Source organism: Theobroma umbraticum, unplaced genomic scaffold (assembly GCF_002168275.2).
Source record: "Theobroma umbraticum cultivar Fairchild unplaced genomic scaffold, ASM216827v3 scaffold_56.0, whole genome shotgun sequence".
In the NCBI taxonomy this organism is placed as follows: Eukaryota; Viridiplantae; Streptophyta; class Magnoliopsida; order Malvales; family Malvaceae; genus Theobroma; species Theobroma umbraticum.
The window spans coordinates 6,075,873-6,092,026 of NW_018397256.1; the positions used below are offsets into that span (position 1 = coordinate 6,075,873).

General features: G+C 29.0%; 1 protein-coding gene across 1 annotated transcript; it reads left to right on the forward strand.

Moving 5' to 3' along the window:
* The first annotated feature begins 13,044 nt into the window (after window positions 1–13,044).
* On the forward strand, window positions 13,045–16,148 carry HHP2 (heptahelical transmembrane protein2). Its single transcript, XM_021422058.2, has 4 exons — window positions 13,045–13,477; window positions 13,571–13,663; window positions 13,763–13,850; window positions 15,290–16,148. The coding sequence occupies exons 1-4, from the start codon at window positions 13,197–13,199 to the stop codon at window positions 15,962–15,964; spliced, it is 1,137 nt and encodes a 378-aa protein (XP_021277733.1). The 5' UTR covers window positions 13,045–13,196; the 3' UTR covers window positions 15,965–16,148.
* The last annotated feature ends 6 nt before the right edge of the window (window positions 16,149–16,154 follow it).

Consider the following 16,154-nt stretch of genomic DNA (forward strand, 5'->3'; position numbering starts at 1 on the left):
GCTAATAAAAAAATATTTAAATTATAAACAAAGGAAAATAAAAAGGAAAAAAGAAAGGTCATCGTCATAATCATCCTCTCATACACATAAATGAACAAATGGAGAAAATGAAAAAAAGAAGTGGAGACAAAGCAATTTTGGTTTTCGATGAGTCTTTTATTTTTTTTTCCTTTAGTTGGTGGCATTGCTACGAAAGGATCCCAAAACCTTGATAGCGGCAGCCCTAACAATGTACTGGTGGTATACAATTGCTGTAAGAGTTTCGATGAAAGGACTAACTTAGAACACCTAAAAAAATGTTATTACACATCATGTTGAAAAATAATTATTACACATCATATTTGAGGTATTTAACTATAAAAGTTTATATCCTAATGAAATACAAAGATAGAGATCAAGGTACACGTCATGCTTATTGTTATATGCCGTGTTTAAAAAATATTATTGCACACCATGTTAAAAAAAATGTTGTTACACACCATGTTTAAGTTGTTTAATTCTAAGAGTATAAGTCTTAGAGAAATACAAAGATAGAGACCAAGTTACATGCCATGTTTAAAAAAAAATTATTACACGTCATTTTGAAGAAAAAAAAAGTTATTACACATCATATTTAAGTGTTTAACTCCAAGATTTTTTCTCTTAGTGAAAAATAAATACAAAGATCAAGTTATATGCCATGTTGAAAATAAAAGTTGTTACAAGCCATATTGAAAAAAAAAGTTATTATATGCTATGTTTAAGATATTTAACTCTAACAGTTTATATCTTAGTGAAATACAAAGATAAAGATCAAGTCACATGCCATGTTGAAAAAAAAAATTATTACACGTCGCGTTAAAAATAAAATTATTATACATCATGTTTAAGGTGTTTAACTCCAAGAGTTTATGTTATAATGAAATAAAAAAATAAAGGTCAAGTTACATGCCATGTTTAAACTATGTTATATTCAATAGATTTATTACATGCTAAGTACATTAGAGTTACTATATGCAAGTATGACATGTAACAATTCTGGATAGTGTTTTAATCTATAGATTTCACTTATATAACTTTAATCCATCAACTTTAAAGTTCTATGAATGTAAATCAATAAATCCAAGAACATACATTAATGTCATCCTTACTCTTTAATCTGTAAATCGATGATGATATAGTGAGAAATAGACAGAGAAATATGGCAATGGTGGTAAATTAGAAAAAGTTGGATGGTGAGAGAGAAATTGAGAGCATAACAAATGGATGTAGGTGAGCGAAATTGATAAAATTAGAGAGAGTTGGATGATGAGAGAGAGAATTTGGGAGCATAGCAGACGAATGCCGAAGAAAGGAATCAAAAGAAATTGTGATAAATGGTTTAATTTATTTAAAGTGGCTTCAAAGGCATTTTTATCAACTCATGGTAAAAATTGGGTAAAAACAGTTAACTTTATATTAAGGGCTATTTTTGAAATGGCCTTATGAGGTTGACTATTTTTTATAATTTTATCTTTTTTTATGATTACAAGAAATATAATAAATAAAATAACCCTAAAAGTTAATTATTCAAATTTAGAAATTTTGAATAATATCTTTTTATCCAAATCTATTTCATTCCAAGAGTAAAATAACTTTTCAATGCTTCTTTCTTTCCATATCAAATTCCTTTTTGATTTTAAACTTTATCTCTATCATAAAAATGTTTAAATCCAAGAGTGTATGTCCTAATGAAATATAAAGATAGAGACTAAGTTACATAACATATTTAAAAAATATGGTTATTACATGCCATATTGAAAAAAATGTTATAACATGCCATGTTGAAAAAAAAAAGTTATTACATGTCATATTTAAGGTGTTTAACTCTAAGAGTTTATATTCTAGTTAAATAGAAAGAAGCAAGTTACACGACATGTTTAAAAAATATTATTATTATACGTCATGTTCAAAAAAATTTTGCTATACCCTATTTTGAAAAAAAAAATGTTGTTATATACAAATATGTACAAAAACCTGTTGTTACCCACCATACCATATTCAATAGATTTGTTACACATTAAGTGTATTAGAGTTGTAACATGCATATATGATGTATAATAATTCTAGATAATGTTCTAATTAACATATTTCATTTCACTTATAACTTCAACCTATCAATTTTTAGGTTTTATGAATATAACCCAATTGTTGCTTTTTCAGGAAAATTTTGCAAAAAAATAAGAATTTTGAAAATTTTCAAAAAAAAGAAGATGAATAGAATAAGGGATTAACAACTTTGGAGGAAAAAACTTTCTCTCACCGTCATTCAAATTTTTTTTAGATATATATACATATATATATATATATCAGTTTTTCCTATAATCTATAAAACTCTCCTGGAAGCTCGTCGTTAATGTGCAAGGGTTTCTCTTGTTCAAGAGCCTCTGCTACAAAAATCTCTATTCAATAGCACTTATTTTACTTTTGTTTTAACCCCTTTTAGATGTTGGTTCCTTTGTCATTAAGAATCTAGCAACAACCACTAGGTATATAATTTCTCTTTTGATTTATTTATCTATGATTCTTTTTCCTCCTTTCTTACTCGCCCCTTTTTTTCATTTAAATATCACCTTCAATCCCATTTGTTTGTTATGACGTAAGACTTGCTTGTGTTGTAATATTTCATGTTCTAACAATATATTGATTCCTTGGTTGTAAATACCTTTGGTGATATGCCCATTATAAACAAAATCTTGATTAGTGTTTCAATAAAAAAAACTACAAAATAACAAAAACTACTAATCCGTAGATAAAGCCTTAAAAAATAAAAATCCCAAAACGTTGGTGGAGTGCACAACTAAAAACTAATTTACTGTGTCCTACAACAACTAAAAATAACAGAAAAGAAAAACAAAATGACATTACAAACCTAAGCAGATGTGACGTACTTCAGCAAAAAATGTTACACACCAAAGCTTCAGCAACTAATGTTACACGCCAAAGTCAAAACTTTAACACTAGATATTACACATCAAGGCCAAAACTTTAGCACCAAATGTTACATGTTAAGGCCAAAGTTTCAGCACCAGACATTTCATGCGAAAGCTTCTTTATTTCTACTAATGTTACATGCTAATGCATGAATTGCTTTGTTACATACTAAGGCATGTTTTACCAAACTTGAATCATTGAAAAACCCAATACTAATAAACCCATGAACATGTTGTTACTTACCATGCTATACTCTTTGGTCTGTAGATCGATGATGATATGGTGAGATGGTGAGATATAGACAAAGAGAGATGCTGATGATGGTAAAATTAGAGAAAGTTAAATGGTGAAAGAGAAAAATGGAGAGCATAGTTGACGGATAGCGAGAGAGAGAAAATGGGAGCATTTAATTTGTCTAAGGGGGTTTTAAGGGCATTTTAATCAAATTATAAAAAAGTTGGATAAAAACAGTTAACTTTATATTGAAGATTATTTTTGAAATGAGTTTATAAAGTTGACTATTTCTCACAATTTACTCTAATATTTATATGGATCAATAAATAGGTCTTAACTATGTACTAAATGTATCTACATGAAACATGATCATGATTAAGTAAATGAGTAATAAACAAGTCACGGGTAAATGAATACATGATAAAATAATTAACTAATCATGTCTTAGACAGTAAAAGAGTTAAGCGGGTTTAACACAGTTAAGATACAATTTACTCGTATATTAACTATGTCGACACAATTAATATGTAAACATGATTACTCTAAACTCAAAACCGCTTAATTTGTGTCGTGTTCATATCATGTTGTCGTGTCGTATACAAAATTGTCAATTCTATCACATGGCCAAGTTAGTTGACTTAAAAACCATGTTGGATAACTGTGAATTTTTAACTTTTCCAATGGTTGAGTTATCAAAATATTAACTTTAATAAATATTGATGATCAAAATATAATATTTCAAAATTAGAAAACAAAAACAAAAACTCTTGAAAAGTTAGTAACCAAATGGGTAATTTACTCTATTTAATTATCATATAAAAAGTATATATTATAGTTGGAAATATATCTCTTACAATTAATCAAACAATTACGTATCAATATTACAGATATTGATCCCTTCAAATTACATTTACATAAATGAATATATCAACAACTGTAAAAGAATATTGACTAATATCAATAAAAAAAAGAAAATGATAAAAAATTATAATAAATATTGGAAATTGGAAATAAAATTTCAGCATATGTTTACTGATTTTTTTTACCTATTTTAGAGTCATAAATATAAGAATTATAACGTACCAAAATGCTACATCTATAATATTGTTAAATATTTGTTCTGTCGAAAATATAAATAATCCAAATTAATATATTATATTATAATTTACATGATTCAAATAGAAATAAATTGAGCAAATTTGTAAAATATTAATTTATAATAACATTAACTGTTATATAATTGAAATGATTAATAATACCTAATACCACATGGAATGCCTTAGAAGTTTTAAAGGACTATTATTACAATTCGCACTTTGAGTTGTTACAAAATATTGGGACCATGTGATAAAGTTTTGATAACCAATTAAATAATTTTAAAATATTTTCTCTTGGTTAACTTGCACAAGTTATCCAAGTGGAGAGAACCGAGTGTGGTTTAGTTGGTTAATTTTCAAACTTATAATATGAAGGGATATTAATCATTTGACATGATTATCCATAATTATATACCCCACATAGGCCATCATAGCAATTATTCCTACTTGGTCTCATTCTCCTTTCATAATCAATTAAGTTTTATTCTATTGTTGTACTCAGTAAAACTAAATATAAAATCGTCAATCTTATTTATTCATCAAAATTTTCGTGAATTAATATTTTTTTTGAGATATCCTTATTATTTTCATATATATTTGATAGCAACAAAATACGTGATTTTCACTGCAGATATTTTTCATAAATATATACGAATATATAGATATATCCATTAATATTTTGTCATATGAATAAAAAATAAATATTTACATTGAATCCCATCATTTCGAATATCTAAAGATATTTAATTTTATATAATCCATTAAATGCAATCATATTATATAATATCTATCAAAATATTGTTTAAAGTTATCAATCGCCTCGGGGACTAAGCTTTAATTTATTAAACTTTGAACAGTATTATCTTTAGAATTCACTTGGGGTTTATTACTAGTAGTTGAGGCATAAAAGTGTGACTAAATTATGAGAAACCCAATAATTATGATATGATGTTATAGTTTCTTTTTCGAATTAATATAGCTATGGCAAGTGCCACCTTAATTTTGCCGTCTCTTGACTTTGCTATAATGTGCTACTCCAACCCACTAAATGCCTTATTCTACCTAAGGACATTATTTGTCATTATTATTTCCACTTATATTTATATGATAATAATTTAATAATTCTAATTTTAAGCGTTTCCTTTATCAATAGATAGGCACACCTAAAATTTTATAAAACCCTATCCTTAAATTGATTCCATAAACTCTTGCCACATCGAGCGGAATAAGTTAAGACAAATAATATTATTAGTTTCGTAGTTAAGACATGAAATGCTTGAATTTTTAAGGCATAATGCTCAAAAAGATTTTTAAATTATTTAAAAAAATTTAAGTAAATGCTTATTCTTTTTCTTGCATTCAATTAAAACTTTGTATTTTTATTTTGGATCAAATAAGCTTTTTATGATTAATAATTTATTAATTACCATTAGTCAAAATATTATTAATAATTTTATATTCATATGGCATTAATATGATGTTGACGGAAAGAGTAAAAAATGTTATATGGTCATGTTATCATGATAAATTAACATGTCATGTCATCATCAATTATGATATATCAACATATCACATTATTATTAATTATAATATATTAATATGCCACGTTACTATGATATGGCATAAAATTATAAATAATATTTTAATTAAGTTAATAATTAATTATAAGGGATTATTTGATTCAAAATAAAAATATAAACACTTACTTGATTCAAAATAAAAGTATAAAGACTTGAACGAATATAATAAAAATATAAAGATTTATTTAAAATTTTTTGAATAGTTTATGACCTTTTTTCAAATAGAAAATCCCTCACACTTCAATACAGGAGGTGTTTTTTTTAAATATAAATCAATAAATTTTTATATTGGATTTTTTTTACAAAGTAACTAGTTTAAATTATAAACAATTATAAAAGTAATATCTAAAAATGAAAATATTTAAAATTAGAAAAACATGGAAAAATACAACAATAAATATTTTCATATATATATATATATTCATATATTCTTTACTCTCTCTTATCTTTCTTTTTTCTTTCACCAAAAGAGTTAAACCTTACTATAAAAAAAGAATTAAATATTTTTCACTCTATTTTAAAACATAAATTCATAGCATAGATATGTAATACTTAGTAATAGTTTGATAACAACATATTAAAAAATGGATGGAAAAAAACAACACATAAATTACCTAAAACTATTTTTTTTTATTCAAACAAAAGCTTAAAGTCAATGTAGCCCAACAAACAAACCCATCCTTGTGAGGTTGAAATATCAAACTCCAGCCCATAACATATAAAACCTTACCATACCTAAATGGTCTCAAAGAAACACTAAAAAAATGGTCCAACCTAAATCCCATTACAAGTTAGCTCCACAAAAAATAGGTTAAGTTTTCTCTTCAAATTTGGGTCCTTTCAATTTGATGGAGTTCAAAATATATAAACCAATCCCAGTTTGGGCAGAAGAAACTTTTTTTTGACCCTGGTTAAGCTTGCCAAGCTGTTCGTCCAGTTAAAATTTCCTACTCAAAGGGCTCTATAGTTTGGCCACCAAAATAATGGCTAAAATAAAAGAAAGCATATTAACACTTCAAGGGGCCAAGAATTTGTAAGTCCCATTATTTGGTTTTTATATTGAAGAGTTTAGATATGATTTACCTTAATAACAACTCAAGTTTATGCATAATTTGAACTTAAGTAAAAGACATAAATCACAAAGTTTGTTTAAAATCTGGCATGGAAGATGGAACTTATACCCAAAGATTGCTTGCCACGTGATTTAATTTGACTGCTGTCCAAATTGTCAACGAGTATCCAATTAAAAGAATTTGCTTCGGTTAAGGAGCTATTCCAAATTAAAAAAAAAATATTATACCTAGGGGAAGCTATGATCGGTTTTGGTCGACTTCGATATGAAGTAGAGAGCAACTGATCGCCTAAGCTCACTGATTGGCATGGTGTGAGAAACCAAGAAACTCATAATTGATCATACTCAATGGATTATTGCCGGTCGATGGATTGGGTTTTTGGCATTTATACATAAACACAATTTCATATATATATATATATATAGTTTGCTCATTTAACTTTATGGGTTCTAGCTTTTCTAATGGTTTGGGGAGTGGGGGCGATAAGCAAGAGGTCGAGATGAGCTTGACAACTCCAAGTGGCATGGCTATTGGATGGTGGACTAATGGTAGTATATACAGATGAAATTGGGAAGCTCAGAGTTTCAAAGGAAATGTAAGGTAGAAGGTTGTGATTTAGGGTTTCAAAAATTACAACTAGGGAAAATTAATGAAGGTTAAATATGTTATTTTCTCTCATATTATATATAATACAAAAAAATCTTTGTTGATTTTTTGATTGATTTCAGGAAAAAGTTTCCCTGTTGACAACCAAGCCGACCAATTAAATTCGCTGTTTAAAGTAACCGAGAAGATAACCGACATTGATTACCCGAGCTGTTTGTGGCTGAAATCATCGACATTGGTTGATTCTTCGATTTCCAATGAATGTTACTTAGGTCTAGCTAACCTTACATACATAATCAATGAGCACAATTACACAACTTCAATTAAAATTTGTTAGTTTTTAAGTCTTAACCGACATCACAAGAATTAAGAAGATGATTTTTAATTTAGAATTTCTAATTTGAATTTTAAAAATGGAATAGGTTGTCTTATGTGTAGAGTGTTATGTTTTGATTTCATGGCGCTTAACTAAAAATGCCAAAATAGGATACTTTTAGGTATAACATAAAGCATGTGAAGGTACATAAGTGGTCAAAATAAGAATCATTATCTGAAGTGATTTAATAGACATATTATTGGTTTATATTAGTTTATTGAAATCCTTGATCAAGATGACTTAAAGATTATAAAAAGAGTTTCAGAAGTATCTATAAAGTTAATGATCAAACTTAAAAAATGAATATGGAGATTAATAAGAGTAAACACTGCATCATACTCTTATCATCTTCGAAATATATTATAAGGCAACGAATTACATTAAAAGGCTTATCATTGAAAGGTCGAGTCAAATCATTTTTACTCTTCTAACATTTGGATGGCCATGATAGATTACTAGATCTCAATCTTGGTCTATGAACTTTCGATAGTTGACTTGGTTAATGATAAATTTAAAGTAGTTTAAATTTATCTAATTCTAAGTTTAATTCAAGAATTATAATCGATAACATGTTAGAAGCCTAATGGATCACACACCTAAAATAAATGTTGAAAATAGAATGGGAGAGGTGATTAAGTTAGACTTAATCAAATTAGAAGTTATAGCTTCTCAAATACTTGATTAAAATTATTTAATTAAGTTATTGAGCTTAATTAATTAAATTGTTTAATTAAGTCATTGGACCTAATTGATTAAAATTGTTTAAGTAAATTATTATGTTTAATTAGTTGAATCATTTAATTAAATTATTGGCCCTGATTGATTAAATTAAATAATTAAGTTAATTAAATTTTTTAAAAACTTAATTAAATTATTTAATTAAATTATTAGATTAATTAGTAATTGCAAAATAGCTTTGTAATTAGGGTTTAAAATTTATTCAAAGTATAAATACTTTGCTATACTCTCTAAACAAAAATAAGTGAGTGGCTACAAATTAGAATAATGTCACACTAGAAATTCGTTTTGCCTTGCCATCCCTTGTGATAAAAACAAAATAGTTTTGCATTCACTTCATTTCTTTTGTGTGTTCAGCCTCAAATTTTTGTGTAGATTATGAGTTTATGAAACTCATTTTTACTAGCATATTGTTAAGACATACCACTCTTAATCTTTAAAGAAAAATTTTCTAATTCATTAGTATGAACTATCATTATAAGCTATACGAGGATTCTTTGGACAACTTTGATTTGTAACAATCAAACAAAAGTGGTTGAGTTTTTTGAAAACTGATTTGGTAGTTTAATAAAAGATTCATCGATCTTTGTTATTTAGATAAAGTGATATGATCATATATTTTATTTTTTAATTTAATTTTATACTCAATTTGATAAGAAAGAGATTCTAATAGGGTGGGGTATAATTTAAGTTGTTATTTTTATTTTTATTTTTTTTATTTATATATAGTGCATGATCAACCCTCACCTTACAGGTTCCCGTCAACGATCAAGTTGATCAATCGATCAAACTGTAACTGTTAACCGACACCAAATAACCAACCCGATGCCAACCAAAAACCGTCAAAATCGATTGACCAAACGATTTTAACCAATTGATGCTCAACCTTGCCTTAGACTAACCCTTTTGATCAATTAATCAAGCTTCTTCATAAACTCATAAAAAAGGCTCACAAATTAATTGAGCCAAGTCCCTCTTCCCTATTTTCAACTAAGTCTACTATACATCGTCATCCCTTCGATCAATACCACGTAAATTACTTGCCTTGTTTATCATCAAAACCTTGAGGATCGGATAATGTAACAGGTTAACAACCTTTGGATGGAGTAAACCAGTTAATAAACTTAACTTCTGGTGAAAATGTTTGTTGAACAAGTTGCCGAGAGAAAAAAGTGGTCAGCATTTAATAAAAATAAAACATACTTTTTAGCCTTCACCGGTGAGAAAATCCTTGTGTATTTGGCATTGAAATATGTGGTGGTTCAACCAACTTTTCCACCACGATGCAAGCCGTCAGTGAGTGCCGGCAACAACATATCGTCCTTTACCTATCCGCTGCTCGAGTTTCTTCAATTTTTATGTACCTAAAAACCCAACTACGTACTAACTTCGTAATGTAGTGTTAGCCTCCAAAGAGAGTTAGCAAAGATAAAGATATACATACATACATACATACATATATATATATATAAAAGATGAAATTACTATATATCAATGAATATTGAAGAAACAAAATATCAGAGTTAATAACAAGCCCAAGATTGTATTTCATCTAAAAACATTTGCCTTCAAATCTCACTATTAAATTTATCGAGGACTCTGTATTTTTTCAAAAAATTTGTATCCATCGATTTTTTTATTAACCCTAGACTTTTTACTAAAGTAATCTATTCTTATTTATGAGTTAACATTGAAATTCTTACTAAATTAAATATTGATTAATTTTTATCCATCTGTTAGGTACTTAAAAGTTCTAGAATCTTTATTTCCCGGAATCATTAAAGAAGTTTAAAAAATTAGGAGATTACAAAGTTGGTGATCAATTACAATAAATTTTATCAAACTTTTATGAAATTAATATTAACTAATATTAATTTATTTATTTTCTTATTAATCGTAAACTCTCTATGAAAGTAAACTATTCTTAGGTACGAGTTAATATTGAAATCCTTATTAAAGTAAACTTTCCTTAATTGATTATTTTTATTTTTTATTAATGTAAATTTTTATATTTTTATTTTAAATCAAATAAATTTTTATAATTAATTATTGACTTAGTTAAATATCACTTGTCATTCTATATCATTTCGTACTAATGTGGTCTTAGTGTGACATATTAACATGTCATAATTAATGATGATGTGATATGTTAATGTGAGAAGATTATATGGTCCTATTACATTTTTCATCCTCTATACATTAGTATCATGTGAGTATAAAATAATAAAGTATATTTTGATAATAATAATTAATCAAACATTAGTTACAAGAGCTTATTTGATTCATAATAAAAATATAAGAGTTTGATTTAACGTAATAGAATAATAAGTGGTTATTTGAATTTTTTTAAATAATTTAGAGGCTTTTTGAGCATTATGTCAATTTTTTTTTATAAATGATAATAATAACGTAAAAATAGGATAAGTAACAATAAATATGTACTAATGCATTAAAAATAATAAAATATAAATTATTTTTTGTAATAAATTAATTAAAACTAATTTATTAGTTTTTGGGTAGTATTAATGCAACTAATTTTTTTTCTTTAAACGTTTTTCTTATTCTAAGTAGAATTTTAACAAATACTTAGACATCAAATTGAAGATTTACAAACTTTAACCCTAAAGTAAAACATGAAAATATAATGAAAATCCAAATCATGACCTTATTTAATGTCCATATCTAAGGTATAATACAGAGTTTTAATTATTTCATTTGATCACAAATACATATATTTCATAAAAATTATGCATATTAGATTAACAATAATTTGATGGAGCAGCTGTAAGACCTGGACATAATACTACCTAGTGTGGAATAAAAATAACAAAACTTAATACAAAACTTGCTAGTTGGTTGAATTTACCTAATTAAAGTTAATATAGCCATTCAATAAATAAATAAATAAACAAATAAATACAGTAAGCTACCACAACCCCCAATGTAACATGATGTTTAGTTCAAAGTTAAATGCTTAAATTGGGATTAAATGTTTAGTCATTTTTTTAATTAAGAGTCAAACGTTTCAATTATAATAATTACAAATTTAATATTTTTGATTTCTTACAATTAAGGGCTAAGTTGACAAGTGAATAGAGCGTAAATTGATGACATGGTATGTTGGGAAATATTATTATTACTTTTTGTGAAAAAAATATTATTAATGTCATGTTGAAAAATGTAGTGGTACATAATATATTGAAAATGTAGTTGTTATTTGTCATGTTAAAAAATACAGTTGTTATATGTTATATTGAAAATTTAGTTATTAAATATCATGTTAAAAAATATAATTGTTTCACGTTATGTTGAAAATTTTAGTTGTTATACATTATATTGAAAAATATAGTTGTTACACGTTATGTTAAATATTTAATTATTATACGTTATATTGAAAAATTTAATTATTACACATCGTAATGAAAAAGTTGTTATAACTAATTTAAATTATTTTGACGTTACAAAAAATATTTTTTGATAAAACTAATCTTTCGTATCTTATACGATAAGTTAGGGTCCACGTTATGCACGTGTCTTTCACGTGCTATATACCTTTCATCTTAATCCTCAATTTTAAAAAACTAAAATATTTGATCATTAATTATTACAATTAAAATTCTCGATCTTAAATTAAGAAAAATCTAAAAACTTTATTCCAAATTAAGCATTTAATCTTAATTTAATGGCCTTATTCTTTTCTGCTTTTACGAGGCGGGAGAAATTGAAATACTTGTAGTCGTTGATAATGGATTATTTCACCTAAATCATGAATCCGCCGTTAACATTCGAACTTGTTGCCTTTCCTATTTCCTTTTTTAATAATAGTGCAAAGCGATGAGCTAAGGCAATAAAAATAAATTTAGGTTTGCTCTCATTTACATGTTTATCCCGAGTTTGGGAGGGCGTTGCTTACAAGGAACAAAGACATGCCAGTGCTTCACATTCACGTTTGAATTTTGAAAATAAGATATTTGAAAACATTTTTAATTTAATTAAAAAATTACAAAAATGATTGGAAATGGAAACAAAAATAACTCCAAAAAAGAAGAAATATCGCTGGCGTTATCCATGATTGCAATGTAAATACAATGACCAAAGTTAGTAAAAAAAAAATATAATTTCTAGATTTCTTACCTCTCTTTTGAATTCGAATTTTCATAACTCAAAAAAAAATAGTTAATTAAATAAAAAGCTGTGGGCAATAATCAAACACAGCCCAAGTCTACCTAGAACCTATTCTGTAAAGAGTGCTTGCAAAATTCTTTCTATTTAATCAGTCGTTTAATGCCACGTAAGCCAACCAATGTTTTGAAAAATGAGAAGCGTGAGAACTAAAAAGGATTTCCACGTTTCCCCTTTTCCCTGCTTTTGCGTTTTGCTTATATATATGTAAACAGGAATGATAGCAGAAATGCCTTAAAAATAAATAAATATATCGCCTTCCAAATAAAAAGAAAGAAAAACCAAATTTCGATTCCTCGCCGGGAAAAAGATCGGAGGTGTTCGCCGGCGAGGTCATTTGGGAATAACTTCAAGCAACATGCAAAATCATCATCACCATCATCATCAACATCGTTATCGAAAAGTTGCCGCGGTGAAGAATGATGGTAAGAAACTCGAGCGAGTTGACTCAGCTGAATATAATGAGGAGGAGGAGAAGAAGAGGAAGAGATTTAAGAGGAAATTGACGAAGTACGAAGACTTACCTGAGTATTTGAAAGATAACGAGTTCATTTTGGATCATTACCGATGCGAATGGCCATTGAAAGACATTTTGTTAAGCCTTTTCTCTTTGCACAACGAAACGCTAAACATCTGGACGTAAGGGACTCGATCATAATTAGAAAAAATTTTCTGTTTTTTTCTTTTTCCTTTTTCGATTTGTACATATATATATTTTTATTTTTTTTGCAGGCATTTTGGAGGGTTTTTAATATTCGTTGGATTGACGGTGATGAGTTCCATGGAGGAGTTTGGAGCTGCAGGTTTGATCACCAGTTTTTCCAGGTAAGGACCTGGTGGTCATTTTTTGAGTTTTGGACCGGGTTTTCTGGGTTTCCATTACAAGCGAATAGCTAACTTGCGTGGGGGATGGGATGTTTCCAGAGCTCAGGTATCAGGACCGTTGATGATGATGATGATGATGAAGAATGATGTTAACGTCTCTGATAACAATCACAGTAGCATCATTCCGGTCAGTTCTTGTCTTTTTTTAATTTAATATTTAAAACTTTCTTAAAAAGCCATTTTTTTAATTGGAAACTTTTTGTGGTGTACAAAAAACATAAATGGGAGTGAAGATTGGGGTGGGAAGAGCGGAAGAAGGGCTGGGAAGGGAAGGGAAATGGGCGGGACGTTTCAGCACAGAGCGGTTTTTGTTGAGTTATGGTTAGGTGGGTTACAGAGTAAAAGATAATATCTCCATTCTGAAACCAAAATGGGGCCCACACCATGTGATTCTTTTTCTTTTTAGTGTCTGCTCCTGATATTTTACCACTTAGTATATTTATAGCTGGCAATGACCAATTGGCGAGTACCAGTAGTGAGTTAAGAAGGATTTTCAAGCTGGCTCACTGCCATTAATGGTAATTCTTTTGTTTAAAGCAGTAAGTAGGCCATAACATTTGTGACTACTCATCTGGCGGTGGCCGCTACTAATTTTCTAATATCTCTTTGGATTTATGCTGCTCACTGAGTCACTGGTAATTCACAATATTTGACTTGTAACATTCAACAGGGTTACTTTATTAATTATAAATAAAGAGTAGTAGTGTTAAATTTGAAATTTGTGATGCTGTTCGCGTTGTCTTATTCTATGTTATTCCAACTCACGTTCTTTTTGACATGTCTATGTTTAATCTTTTATTTTATTCTATTTTTATTATTTTTATATTATTTGATATGAAATTGTTTCACAATGCTTGATGAGAATAGGCTGTAAGTTGTTTAGGATTTTGTAAAGTTTATTGTTTGCATTTGATTCAACGTTTAAAACAGATGTTAAGTCTCGTAATCAAGAAGATGGGAACGTGTGCTTTGAGTTATGGACAAGTGACGCGATAGGCCAAAACACCTTTAGCAGGGAAATGGGTGAATTTCAGTGTCTGAAATGGACTATCTTTTGAAGGATGATGTATCCATCCTGGAGGTTCATTTGCTTGATTTTAGTGATCTTTTGATAGCCTTGGTACTTTAATACTGCAAGACAACTATCTTATATAGAAACCACACAAAGAAGAGAATAAAAGAAACTTGTGGACAGCTTGAAGAAATAATATAATTTTGATGTCTCACTTTGGACTTCATGACCTTTCTTTTTCATTTTTTCCTTTTTTCTTGTCAATATTATGCAAGTCACCAGCTCAAGGGGGCCTGAACTGTTGAAGTGCTCCATTTGTGCTTGCATTTTGTATACTTGATAATCTAGGTCTTTGTTTCAATCATTAGACCTTGTTGTATTTGCCCATTTTAAATGACAGTTCAAAATGATGTGATATCTGTGAACAGAGAAATTTTGCATCAAATACTGTAATTTTAATCTTTTCTTCACCCTGCTGTGCCACATCCTTCTAGTAGGAGCAGTAAATCATCAGAAGGAACTCTAATGCATATGATTTCGATGCATCCTTGCAGGATTCACACTTAAGGCACATTCCTCAGCCACCTCTGTATGAATTGCAGAAAGAAAAATATGTCTCTATTCCAAAATGGCCCTGGTTTGTTTTCTTGTCTGGTGCTATGGGCTGCTTGGTTTGCAGCTCGGTCTCACACCTCTTTGCTTGCCATTCCAGACGCTTTAACCTCTTCTTCTGGCGCCTAGACTATGCTGGCATCTCTCTTATGATCGTCTGCTCCTTCTTTGCACCCATCTATTATGCCTTCTACTGCCACACCTATTCACGGCTCTTTTATCTCACATTCATAACAGTGCTTGGAATCCTTGCCATCATCACTCTGCTAGCACCTGCTCTCTCAGCACCCCGTTTCCGATCCTTTCGAGCTACTTTATTCCTCACAATGGGTTTCTCAGGGGTGATCCCGGCAGCACATGCAGTTGCCCTGCACTGGGGCCATCCGCACATGTTCGTATCCCTTGGATATGAGCTTGCGATGGCCTTTCTATACGCTGCGGGAGCTGCAGTTTACACTAGCAGAATACCAGAGCGGTGGAAGCCTGGTGCATTTGATATTGCAGGGCACAGCCATCAGATATTTCATGTATTTGTTGTTCTCGGGGCACTTGCTCATAGTGTTGCTACACTAGTGATTATGGATTTTCGCCGGGAAACAGCAACCTGCGGGTATTAGGCATTCCACTGTTAGGTAGACAATGTTAGTAATGAGGACAATATGTCTAGGTTGTTTTTCCTGTTGTTTGTATCACGTCCAGGAACCTGATTTTCTTCAGAAAGTGAGCGCAGTTCATGTTGTTGTGTTGGTGACGTTTCAAGAATATATTTGATTGCCCATCATGCTGATTTGAAAGCCAAAATTGCAC

What these genes read in the sequence shown, in the direction of transcription:
- HHP2 (XM_021422058.2), top strand. Translation starts at nt 13,197, where the DNA reads ATGCAAAATCATCATCACCATCATCATCAACATCGTTATCGAAAAGTT. An exon ending in GAAACGCTAAACATCTGGAC is followed by an intron (nt 13,478 to 13,570) that starts GTAAGGGACTCG and finishes TTTTTTTTGCAG; the next exon opens with GCATTTTGGAGGGTTTTTAA. An exon ending in ATCACAGTAGCATCATTCCG is followed by an intron (nt 13,851 to 15,289) that starts GTCAGTTCTTGT and finishes GCATCCTTGCAG; the next exon opens with GATTCACACTTAAGGCACAT.